Source organism: Aphanomyces astaci, assembly GCF_000520075.1.
Source record: "Aphanomyces astaci strain APO3 unplaced genomic scaffold supercont1.44, whole genome shotgun sequence".
NCBI classification, from domain to species: Eukaryota; Oomycota; class Saprolegniomycetes; order Saprolegniales; family Verrucalvaceae; genus Aphanomyces; species Aphanomyces astaci.
Window position 1 is genome coordinate 163,477 of NW_009798307.1, and position 12,263 is coordinate 175,739.

Genomic DNA, 12,263 nt, shown 5'->3' on the forward strand with positions numbered 1-12,263 from the left:
GGGGTAGGTTCAGGGGTAGGAGCGGGAGTTGGCTCAGGAGTGGGAGCTGGCGTTGGCTCGGGAGTGGGAGCTGGTGTTGGTGCAGGGGTAGGTTCAGGGGTAGGAGCGGGAGTCGACTCAGGAGTGGGAGATGGCGTAGGTGCAGGGGTAGGAGCTGGCGTAGGTGCTGGGGTGGATTCAGGGGTAGGAGCGGGAGTCGGCTCAGGAGTGGGAGATGGCGTAGGTGCAGGGGTAGGTGCAGGGGTAGGAGTTGGCGTAGGTGCTGGGGTGGGTTCAGGGGTAGGAGCGGGAGTCGGTTCGGGAGTGGGAGCTGGCGTAGGTGCAGGGGTAGGTTGAGGGGTAGGAGTTGGAGTTGGCTCAGGAGTGGGAGCTGGAGTCGGCTCGGGAGTGGGAGCTGGTGTTGGCTCTGGAGTGGGAGCTGGCGTTTGTGCAGGAGTAGGGGAAGGGGTTGTTGGTGAAGTTGGCGAAGGAGTAGGCGCTGGTGTTGGTACTGGGGTTAGGGGCGAAGTTGTTGCAGGTGTTGGTGCAGGTGTTGGCAAAGGGGTTGGTGCCGAAGTAGGTGCAGGAGTCCTTGGAGGAGTTGGTGCAGGTGTTGGTACAGGAGTTGGTGCCGAAGTAGGTGCAGGTGTCCTTGGAGGAGTTGGTGCAGGTGTTGGTACAGGAGTTGGTGCCGAAGTAGGTGCAGGTGTCCTTGGTGGAGTAGTACCAGGAGTAGGTGGCTGTGTTGGCGCTGGAGTAGGCGCAGGAGTTGGTCGAGGTGTTGGGGCCGGAGTAGGTGCAGGTGTTCTTGGTGGAGTGGTGGTTGGTCGTTGGGGAGTGGCTACATGCGCCGAAGCAAGTATAAGCAATCCTATGAGAGTTTTGCTGATGGACACCATAGTTCGTTTTCGTATGGTGTACTAGTAATTGAATTATGAATGGCTCGACCACCACGTACTGGCGTATCACTTCGTGAGTACCGATCGGTTGTTAAGGTGTGCTGAACCTATTGTTCCTCCACATTGGATAAAAAATTACCTGCGTGTGAAATTAACTGTAATCAATACTTATTCGAAGTACTATAGTACTAGTATACTAGTAGTACTATAGTAAGTAACGTTATCGTTTCCCCTATACTGTACTAATAGTAAAAGCACAAGGAAAATATCATTCTCAGTCAGTTGTTATTATCATCAGCATCGAGCGACCTTTGTGCTTACATTCATGTTGTCATGATAAAATACTCCTACGTAGTACTTACTAGTATGTACACTATCAATTGCACCGTTCCATGGGGAACTTTGTTTGGAATTGGTTTATGACAGTGAAAATCAAAATTCCATGAAACCCCAAAACGTGATCAATCGATCGTTTGAAAGGTTAGAAATGCACGTCGTTCGCACTGTATAAACCAATTCACTTGCTAAACTTGAAGGTAACTAACAGTAAATCTGCACTATGACGTTTCGTATCCAAACTTCCGATTAAAACTGTTTCGTGTTATACTTCCAGTAGGCTGGGCCCAAGCTCCGTGGCGATATTTGTAGTGCAAACAGTCAGAGGTGGTCAGCGCGTCCGACAAGAATACTGGTACTATTAATACCACTAGTAGACGGAAAGAATGAATGTCAGACTTCCCATCAAGTGGACTCCGTACTCACTGTGAATGGCAAAATGGAGGTCGGTCGACGTCCATCTATAAGTTGTGAGTATATTATTAGCAATATGTTTACAGCCACACGACCACGTTTCGATGTTGCCTTCCGCTACAGCACTACATTGGTTTCCGATGGGAATCCACGATACTTTGCACAAAGTCCCTAACGTTGTTACCATATCCCCCCCCAGCTGGAAGGGTCTATGCGAGCCCAGAACAAACATGGCAAAAACTACAGTATAGGAAATGTTCAGATAGTTTGAGAACCGTTCAGTCGCGTCTGAAAATTTGACGAGAAAGGCTTAAAACGTAATTACAAACCATATCCCTGCAGCCTTTCACAGAATTGGCCAGAAAATCGATCACCAATCAACCCGTGGGGACTGCTTTGCATTGACGGTACAACGTGATGAGGAGGAATGGCTTCTGATCAAGCTACATGTTCGCCTGGTGAGCTGGGAGGAGCTATGGGGCCAACTCGCGTTCTACGCGTTGTTAGCCCCATCGTTGATGCTCACTTGGCCAATGTCGACACTGTGGCACGAAGATTTGGCCGAGACATTCACTAATCTCACGCAATCGACAGCGTTCGTCTTGTCCGTACTTAACGTGTGTCAACCGTACGTGCAATTAATTCGGTAACGTTACTATTAATTAATAGTAACATCATAGGATTTGGTGGAAGTTTATTTTACGCCGAATATACCAGGAGAATTGTTGCCTTGAGTTTTGGGACGATTGAAGTTGATCATGTTGGGTGGTCGCACTGGCCCATCCCCGTCGCCCTGAACCTATCAAACGTGACCTCTGAATCCAACCTCACTATGAATGAAGCCTCAACCCACCGCCGTCACCCCTGCACCTACTACGGGGATACTGTACGTACCTGCAACGCGCATGAGGGCAACTAATAAACAGTAAAGAAGAACACACCTCATATATATTATGCAGAACCCCGACATACATGTAGTGTAGAGGAACTAGGAGCTAGCTACTGCATGTAACCGAACAATACCATGGAGGGCAACATGATTAGTTCGATGTGTGCGAAAAGAAGGACAATGTTCAAGGCGAGATTGGTAACTATTTGAATGGATGGTGTCGTGCCTTCATTGCAATCGGATGTGTTGATTTGCGATGGGATGTAGGATAATATTATTATTGTTAAGGTTACTACTGTACGTAGTCGTTGGAGGGTTCGATGGTGGAGCTATGATTTCGACATGCAAGAGGGGGGCTTGTTCCGATGTGTCCTGTCAACTGCAGTGCCGTGGGAAGCGGTACCTGAAGCTCGTTCGGGTACTTACGTGACCTCTCTGGGATACAGTACCTATCTATATATGCCAGATATTTCACCATAGCTTTCACAACATCAATATTATGTACAGTAGTTATTTATATACATAGCCCAATCAGCACATTTGGAGTCTTTATAATCAAACTCCGCTCATGTCTTTCCAGTAGCCAATCAACGACAAGTAATTTCAGATTGACCAATGGGGGCGATTCGATTGTGAACGGGGTCTCGAAATCCAATCTCGTTACTACGTAGTACTATAGTAACGTTACGACAGTACAAGTACACTGTACAGAACCAATAGTCGAGTATATATATATATATACTGTCGAATTATTCTTGCTCTTTTTCGTGGGGTTATATAGTACTACTACTACTACGTAGTAGCTCCTCGTATATAGTACTACTACTAGTACTACTGTACTGTACTCGTTTGGTGGCCTCTACTACACTGTCTCAACGTCGTCGCAGACCTTGGAGTGCTTCTTCTTTCGTTGGCCGCCGCCGCCTGTCTTCGTCGTCGTCCATCGCCCAAGTATGACGGAATACTGCTGCTTTTCCCACCATTTGCGGACTTCGTCGACGATAAACACACTGGACGCAATCGCCGTCATATACGCCAAGTCTGCCATACTCAACGCTTCTGTTTGAAACGTCGCTTGAAGAAACGGCACGTAGATGACCATGAGCTGGCCCACCACCGACGCGCCCACAGCCACACAAAACGCTTTATTGGACCCTACCCCCACCGAGAAGACAATCGATTTGGATTCGTGGCGGCAGCTCAGCGCGTTAAACATGTCAAACAGCACAAATGTCGTAAACGACATGGTGCGGTCGCGCTTGGTGACTTGCCAGTCGTCGTCGAGTTCGTTCACAAACACAAACAGAGTGCCCGATACAATCAACAAGGCCGACACGACGACGCGCTTGAGCATGTCCCGCGTGATGATTGGGACGTCGGCAGCGCGGGGCCCTTCGCGCATCACGTCGGCGTCCACGGGCTCAACGCCCAGCGACTGCGCCGGCGGGCCATCCATGATGATGTTGATCCACAAGATCTGCATCGCATTGAGAGGATTCGGCAGGTCGAACAGCGTCGATAGCGCCACCAGACTCAACGCCGCCACAGACGTACTGAGTTGAAATCGCAAAAAGCGCGTGATGTTGTGGTAGATGCCCTTGGCTTCGGCCATCGCGTGCAGGATGGTGGTCAAGTTGTCGTCGAGTAAAATCATGTCGGAGGCTTCCTTGGACACGTCCGTGCCCGTGGTGCCCATGGCGATGCCAATGTCGGCGGCTTTGAGCGCCGGCGCATCGTTTACGCCGTCTCCTAAGATGACATGACACGCATCAAGCATATACTAACTAGTACACCATCGATCGCATATACATGTTATTGTACTGTATTTATTCGATTCACTGACATGAATGAATCGACACAACCACAGAATGGATAGAAGAATTGAGCCAATCAGATTGCAGCAACCCAACCATCCACAAAGTCAAATTCGTGTGTAACTTCAATTAGTGTGAAACAACCAACGTTGTCACAGAACACACCAAATTCAGAACAAAGACGAATCGATTCTTGATAGATTATTCGGCAATTTAGCACGAAAAAAAGGCCAAATTTTTGGGTAAACAAACGGACAATAATACCACACAAAGAGTCATCCCAGAAAAGAAGATAGTATCAACCCCAGCAATATATTGAATCCAAAGAGCACGTTGTCACAGGTATGTACCAGTGCCCAATATATCGAATCCAAAGAGCACGTTGTCACATATCGAATCCAAAGAGCACGTTGTCACAGGTATGTGTACCAGTCATGGCGACTTGCGACCCGTGCGCTTGAAACGCGCGCACGATCTTGAGCTTGTGCGTGGGGCACGTGCGGTAAAACACGCGTGTGGTGAGCACCTTGTCGCAGATTTGGGCGTCGGTCATCGCATCCAATTCCTGCCCCGAGCACACGCCAGTACCACGACCACCAAACAACAACAACGCCGATTCTGTGACGTCGTCTGACGATGAGATGGGGTCGACGAGGATTCCCACTTGGGCCGCGATCGCGCTCGCCGTGTCCAGTGCGTCGCCCGTGAGCATGACAGTGGTCACGCCACATGCGTCCAACTGGTGGATCGTTTGCAGCACCCCCGGGCGAGGCGGGTCGGAGATGCCCACGAGCCCAAGAAAGATCATGTTGGACTCGACGGATGTCGACCCCGTGGCCAGAGCCAGGATGCGCAGCCCCCGCCGCGCCATCGTCCGCGCCGTCTGCGCGATCAAGTCGGCGTCCGGAACCAGCAGGGGATGTTTGTGGAAGGATGCGTCCTGGTACGTGGCACATCGGGGCAGCACGGCCTCGAGCATCCCCTTGATGTGCCACTCGGTCGTTCCTAGCGGAGTCGACACTTGCACTGCCATGAACTTGGCGTCGGAATTGAATGGGATTTCGTGCACACGGGGGTACTGGTGCCGCAGCGAAGTGGCGTCGCCCACGCCAACCTAACAACAATATTAGTAGTTGAATCATCGAATAGCGGCAGACAATCGACTAGCCAATGAAATTGCTTCAATCATACATTTCAACCAATGACAAGGCTTTGTCTATTTCAATTCAATTTTCGTACAGTATACATTGTATACAATTGTGCTTCGAATATCGATTTCTCCAATAAAGTGCCCAAATTGCGGTGAAAAGGACAATACAAGATCGAATCAACAATATTATATAATAGTTAGTTGAATAAGTAGTGTCTTTCGATGAGAGATATGGCGTTCATAATATAAACAACATTGTGTAGCCCTTTCTAAAGATATATGTATATGTAACCAGGAATAATCCATTGTGTAGGCCGTTCTAAAGATATATATATATATCTGCGATAAAAGTATAGGTTGGTTGCACCACGCCCAACAACGAACCAAACACAAGCAGTCTTGGGAGATATCGTTAAGATTTGGAAAAACAACAATTGCACTCGATGAGATAGATATTCCATGTGTTTCTATATACATGACTAAATACACATAGATATTTATATAATAAACTATAGATAAGGCCTTGAATTTCGACCTTGAATTGCTACATAAATAATGACATATATATTATTATGTTATATATATGTCATTATTACATATATATTATTATGTTATATATATGTATTATTACATATATATGGTATTATGTTATATATATGTCATTATTTATGTAGCAATTCAAGGTCGAAATTCAAGGCCTTATCTATAGTTATATATATTTATGTAACGATGAGAGAGAGAAAGAGAGAAGTAGTAAGTAATAAGTGACCGAAGTAATAAATGACAATTTCTACATAAATAAGGACATATATATAATAATATATATATTTTTATGTAACGATGAGAGAGAGAGAGAGAAGTAGTAAGTAATAAATGACCAGATACATCAAGCGTAAAGACGAGCTACGGTAGCTGCATACGTACGTGGCTGGCGGCGAGGACGATCGCGCCTTCGGTCGCTTGGCCGACGATGTCTCCGTCCACAATCTCAGCATTGCTGCACAGCACACCGCTGAGAAAGATGGGACTGAACGTGGCTTTGAGGGATGGTGACGACATTGGTGACGACGGCGCGAGGGCGACGGGCGTGGCCCCCAAGCCAGGCAGAAACACTTCGACCACGGCCATCTGGTTGGTTGTGAGTGTGCCCGTCTTGTCCACACATAGGATGTTGGTGCACCCCAAGGCTTCGACGGCCGGCAGCTTTTTCAAAATCGCATGGCGTTTGGCCATGCGCATGACGCCTACAGTTGTTTGGGGTGGTCGTTAGCGTTGATGTTATGGTATATTTTGCCAAGTCGATCATATTCGACTTGGCAAATACTGTGTGGACCAATCAAAACCCAACACACATGAATGAACGACCCAATCAAATGATATATCTATGCAAAACACATCGAATACTTAGACTGGGACACTGGACGATGGTTGCATACAAAAGTCAGTACACAGGATGGATGGATATTCGATAGAGTTGGCAAAGAATCAGCCCAAAAGGTCAACCAAAGTTGAAGTAAAACTATATGTTGAAGTAAAACTATATGTTGTGATGAAACCTGAGCGACATGGAAATATAATTCTAAAATTCAATACAATCAATCTCGAATCACTGATACAATTCGAATATTTAAATAAATATTCTTCAAATGTAACTCCAAAAACGTACGCCAAACACGGTAGTACAGAAATAGAATAGACGGTAGTACAAACATGAATTCCAATCAACACTCGAAATAGAGTGTGATGAGATCAACCCCACTACTGGACATATGTTTACATACACAAAACAAGTATCGATCGATGGAGTTGGTAAATCTGCACACAAAACCATATATATTACGTGACATACGGCAAAGGTACGACATATATATTCGGTAGATTTCAAATATTTGGTCAAAAACGATGGTAATTCTTCCATATGAACAACAACTATACAGAATGTGCCATAGACCCCATTTATGCATCATGTTTATATATATATATACATTTGTTCAACGTTACGCCTGTATATATATATATATATATATATACATATATATATACAGGCGTAACGTTGAACAAATGTATATATTAGGTAATGAAATCTGAACAAATCTCCACATGCACATCATCAAATTCATATATATATATGATGGATTCGGTTCAAATTTCCAGACCCCATCGTATCGAAGAATCTCGCCACGGAATTGAATCACGAAACGACGCCATTGGCTGCTTCAATTTCGACTGGATCTGATTGGCTCTTGAACAAGTATATTCAGCCAATCACAAATTTTCTAGTATCACCATCCAAGACCAAACCACGCGAATACTACGATGAAAAGTGTATGTATATACCGAATGAATGAATGTATTCCCACCATACATAATGCGCGACGTCAGTCATATATAGCCAAGAAACCCATGGACACAAACACGTTTCCGTACCCAATGCCAGCGTAACCGTAACGCAAATCGGTAGGCCTTCGGGGATGGCAGCCACGGCCAAACTGACGCCAATTTGCAGCATTTTAAACAGGGGCTGGCCCTGGATCACCCCCACGAGCACAATAACCCCGATCACCCCAAGCGACACGGCGCTCAGCTGATTGGCCAGCGCGTCCATGCGCACCTGCAGCGGCGTCTTGCGCTCCTCGACGTTGTCCACGACCTCAAAGACCAGGCCAAACTCGGTGTGGCGACCAGTGCTGTACACGATGGCCTTGCCGCGGCCGCCGCGCACCAGCGTTCCCATGTACACCAAGTTTTTGCGCTCGGCAATCGGATGCAAGTGCGCTGAATGTATCGACTTGGTGTGCTTGGTCACCTGTAACACAAACAGTTATGTTATGTGTATTCTAAACCAAATACATGGACAGAAGAAAGAATCATCGGCAGTAGAATAATGGCTGCAATCACATTGCAGGAAATCACAGACAAATATGAATTAGTGTGTGTGTGACGACAATTAGTGTGTGATATACCAATCACGACACACGTTTTTACATACAAAATGTCAGTACAAAGAATAATCGATCGATAGATTTGGCGATATTCACCACAAAAATCCAAAATTTAGGCTAAAAGGACTATCATACAAGGATGCGATGGGTCATGTAAATATACATATATATAATATATATATATATATAGTTTGTATATATATATATATCTACAAACGTGTGTCAGAGTCATGCGATGGGGATATCATGGTAAAGGGAACAAACAAAAAATAGACGAATAAAACTTTTTTTTACAAAAAGAAATGCCGGATACCGTCGCCACATACCACATGGGTTTCCCCGGTTAAGCTGGATTCGTCGACGTCGAGGTCGATGGCTTCGACAAGTCGCGCGTCGGCGGGGATGCGATCCCCCGTGGACAAGAGCACGACGTCCCCAGGAACGAGGTCTGCCGCGTCGATCTAATAACGGGATGATGGAGTCACGGATCGGTGAGAACGACGGACGAGAAAGGGGTCATGCATGGAGGACGAGGAAGGTCGACGAAGGAGATGGCGAAAGAACTGTTGTACCTCGCACGTTTGTCCATCCCGAACGGCCCGCGCGCGGGGTGGTACAAGCTCCTTGAGAGCGTCCAGCGTCTTTTCGCTACGGTACTCTTGGACGAACGCGACCGTGACGACAATGGTGAGTGCGACGACGATCGAAATGGCGTCGTCCACATGACCCATGAGGACAGATACGCCACCAGATGCGACGAGAAGTAGATTGAGTGGGTTCTTGAACTGATCGAGGAACTTCATGACAAGAGATTCCGGCTCGTCGTTCTCCAGGACATTGCGCCCATACTGCTTCTGTCGGTCGCTGATCTGTGCGATGCTGAGACCTTGGGAGACATCTACATCGAGTTCCTTCGCCACATCTTGGCAAGATCGTGACGCCGGCGTAGTCGAAGGCGTCGAGGTGCCGCCGTCACCGCTGCCGCCATCGGCGATTGTCACGACAAGGCTCGACATGTGTGTTATGTCGGTTCTGTCGAAATGTTTAATTAAAACGAGAATAATGCGTATACAATTCCCTTGATATTTAAATACGAGGTCCTGGAATCTTATTCTAGTCGTGGATTGGCTATAATTTAACGATTGTAGCCAATCCAGAGGCGACAACAAGCTCGAACAACCAAACGATTTGGAATTATTCACTACATAAACAGCTTAAGGGGTAGCATCCGACGCCACTTCAGCGGCGAGCTTGGCCGCGTCAAAGGGAGAGTCCGCTTGGCGCCCCACGCTCTTGCCACCCTTCTTGGGCTTCTTGGCAGAACGACTAGGCTTATTGCGACGAGGTTTGTAGGCAGTCCGACGAGGCATGTTGCGGCGAGGCTTGTCCCCACGTTTCACTTTACTGTCGCGCTTAGGCTTGTTACCTGACCTCGCAGACTCCTTGCCAGACTTGGAGAGCTTCTTGCCCGCTTTGGACGGTCTGTTGTCATACCGACGAGGTCTGTAGCCGCGGCTGCGGCGAGTCTTGTTGTTAGCTGACTTCTTGCCCGACTTGGAGAGCTCCTTGCCCGCCTTCACAGACTTCTTGCCCGCTTTGGACGGTCTGTTGTCATAACGACGAGGTCTGTAGCCGCCGCTGCGGCGAGACTTGTTGTTAGCAATACTGGCTGACTTCACATACTTCTTGCCAGACTTGGAGACCTTCTTGCCCGCCTTCACAGACTTCTTGACGGATTCCTTCCCTGCCTTCACGGGCATCTTCAAAGACTTATCGACTGGCTTCTTGGTAGTCTTTTTTGTCGGCTTTTTAGTGGTGGCCTTGGTGGTCGGAGGCAAAGTAGTAGATACAGAGGCTTTGGTCGTCACAGGGGCAGTTGTCAATGCAGCCGTCTTGCGTGGTGTTGGCTTCTCAGTCGTTGAAGTTTTCTTGGTGGTCTCCTTCCCAGCTTTGACGGGCTTCTTTCCAACCTTCACGGGCTTCTTGTTAGCCTTGATAGGCTCCTTGTTGGCCTTGATGGGCTTCTTCCCAGCTTTAACGGGCTTCTTCCCAGCTTTAGCGGGCTTCTTGTTGGCCTTGATGGGCTTCTTCCCAGCTTTAACGGGCTTCTTGTTGGCCTTGATGGGCTTCTTCCCAGCTTTAACGGGCTTCTTGTTGGCCTTGACGGGCTTCTTCCCAACTTTCACGGGCTTCTTGTTAGCCTTGAGGGGCTTCTTGTTAGTCCTGATGGGCTTCTTCCCAGCTTTGACGGGCTTCGTGTTAGCCTTGGTGGACTTCTTATTACCCTTGATTGGCTTCGTGTCAGCTTTGACAGCCGTCTGGTTAGCCTTGGCAGCCTTGTTACCAGCTTTGACGGGCTTCGCGGCAGCTTTGACAGCCGTCTGGTTAGCTTTGACGGTTTTTTTGTCAGTCTTGACGGGTTTGTTGCCGTTCCTTGCATCCTTCTTACCCTGCTTGCCACTTTTCTTTGCTGGCTTTTTGGTGGGCTTGTTGGTGGCGGGGTAGGTCGTGGCTTTGATGGTAGCCTTGGTGGTCACAGGTGACACTTCCTTGATTGACCTGGTGGTTACGACCGGGGCCACCGTGGTGAGTGCGTTCGTGACGACTGTGGCGTTCTTGGTCTTCAAGAAACGATCATGTTCAGTTCGGAACATGGACGCCGATGCATCTTGGACAGCTCGGATTTTGTTGATTGAGGTGTCACCTTTCGCAAGCCCGAGGCAAAGGACCAGCGCGAGCACGCAGGCATCAACTCCCTTCATCACGTGGTGGTGCAAAATGAGGAATGGGTTGTATAAGACATGCCGCAACTCCATGACGACACGCGATGTTCATTGTCGTCGTTTGCTGGTCAAGTTGCACGAGGTACTTATATGAGGGAATCCTCGGGTGATTCAGGCAATATATTGTAAAACAGTGGACTAAATGCATCCAAAAAAACGTGTATATGGCGGTCGTCACTTGAACGATGTATGCCATACAACCGTCGAGGATATACAATTTGACCACAAAACCACTCCAGCTGCGACGGTGGGCAAAAGTAAGGACGATATCAATAACTAATATTAATAGCACAGCTTCATCATGCTTACTTCATGACGTGTACACAATCAAAATTGACCAAACCCTGACGTCCCAGTGTTGCTCATTAAGCTTAGTTTGTGAAGGTAACGTTACTGGTATTGTGTGGCCTACTGTATGACGACAACCTGTCGACAAGGAAACTGTTTGTTTTTGAAATAACCAAACACCGTTTGAAGAACGCTTATTTTGACTCGAACAATTGATGCATCCAAACGATTGTACAGTACTGATCTGATAATAATACTACCAGTATTGTCATTTGCAAAATCACCCTAACGTAAACAATCAATTTAAGAGCTTCAATCAATTTAAGACAAAATGTACATGAGCCAATGAAAAGACGTGAAATTTCCTTGAGCCAATGAAACGAGGCGAAATAACCTAACCACACAATTTATATGCAAAGTGGTATACATTATTCAAGATATAAATATGCGTCCTAAATTGATTGTTAAAATGAGATCAAACTTGCTTGGTTTTTGTTGATTTAGTCATTGGAAATACATCGAAACCCAATATAATTGATATGAGGTTGTTCCCCATTAATTCAGCTACAATCTCCAAGTTTCAGAGGTCGAAAATGTTGAATGAGCGGGGAGCTTTGGAAGTTCTCCCCAGCCGCCTTCCTCAGATGCGTCTTAAATTGATTGTTTACGTTATTAATAATGCCATCAAACGCTGATGTGTGAGATTCCTGTTAATATATAGCAAGCACTATGTGGCTGGACGTAACGTTACTGTACTTTGAAACCTGCA

At 47.0% G+C, this 12,263-nt stretch overlaps 2 protein-coding genes across 3 annotated transcripts; both read right to left on the minus strand.

The window, feature by feature from the left end:
- Window positions 1-3,238: 3,238 nt before the first annotated feature.
- Window positions 3,239-9,489, minus strand: H257_12947 (calcium-transporting P-type ATPase, PMR1-type). The gene is made up of 6 exons (XM_009840349.1): window positions 8,996-9,489; window positions 8,750-8,884; window positions 7,909-8,287; window positions 6,406-6,725; window positions 4,761-5,445; window positions 3,239-4,266 (listed from the first exon to the last, which is right to left on the minus strand). Exons 1-6 carry the CDS (start codon window positions 9,437-9,439, stop codon window positions 3,380-3,382), a joined length of 2,850 nt encoding a protein of 949 aa, XP_009838651.1. The 5' UTR covers window positions 9,440-9,489; the 3' UTR covers window positions 3,239-3,379.
- Window positions 9,490-9,594: 105 nt separating this feature from the next.
- On the minus strand, window positions 9,595-11,317 carry H257_12948. 2 transcript variants are annotated; one of them, XM_009840350.1, is made up of 2 exons: window positions 10,730-11,288; window positions 9,595-10,687 (listed from the first exon to the last, which is right to left on the minus strand). In XM_009840350.1, the coding sequence occupies exons 1-2, from the start codon at window positions 11,237-11,239 to the stop codon at window positions 9,638-9,640; spliced, it is 1,560 nt and encodes a 519-aa protein (XP_009838652.1). In that variant the 5' UTR covers window positions 11,240-11,288; the 3' UTR covers window positions 9,595-9,637. The 2 variants fall into 2 exon arrangements, with proteins under 2 accessions (XP_009838652.1, XP_009838653.1); XM_009840351.1 differs by having other exon boundaries at window positions 9,638-10,750; window positions 10,814-11,317.
- Window positions 11,318-12,263: the final 946 nt, after the last annotated feature.

Coding starts and splice junctions, on each gene's coding strand:
- H257_12947 (XM_009840349.1), bottom strand. CDS start 9,439: ATGTCGAGCCTTGTCGTGACAATCGCCGATGGCGGCAGCGGTGACGGC. Junction 8,885..8,995: donor GGGATGGACAAACGTGCGAG/GTACAACAGTTC, acceptor TCCCGTTATTAG/ATCGACGCGGCAGACCTCGT. Junction 5,446..6,405: donor TCGTCCTCGCCGCCAGCCAC/GTACGTATGCAG, acceptor TATTGTTGTTAG/GTTGGCGTGGGCGACGCCAC.
- H257_12948 (XM_009840350.1), bottom strand. CDS start 11,239: ATGGAGTTGCGGCATGTCTTATACAACCCATTCCTCATTTTGCACCAC. Junction 10,688..10,729: donor CTAACCAGACGGCTGTCAAA/GCTGACACGAAG, acceptor AAGTCCACCAAG/GCTAACACGAAGCCCGTCAA.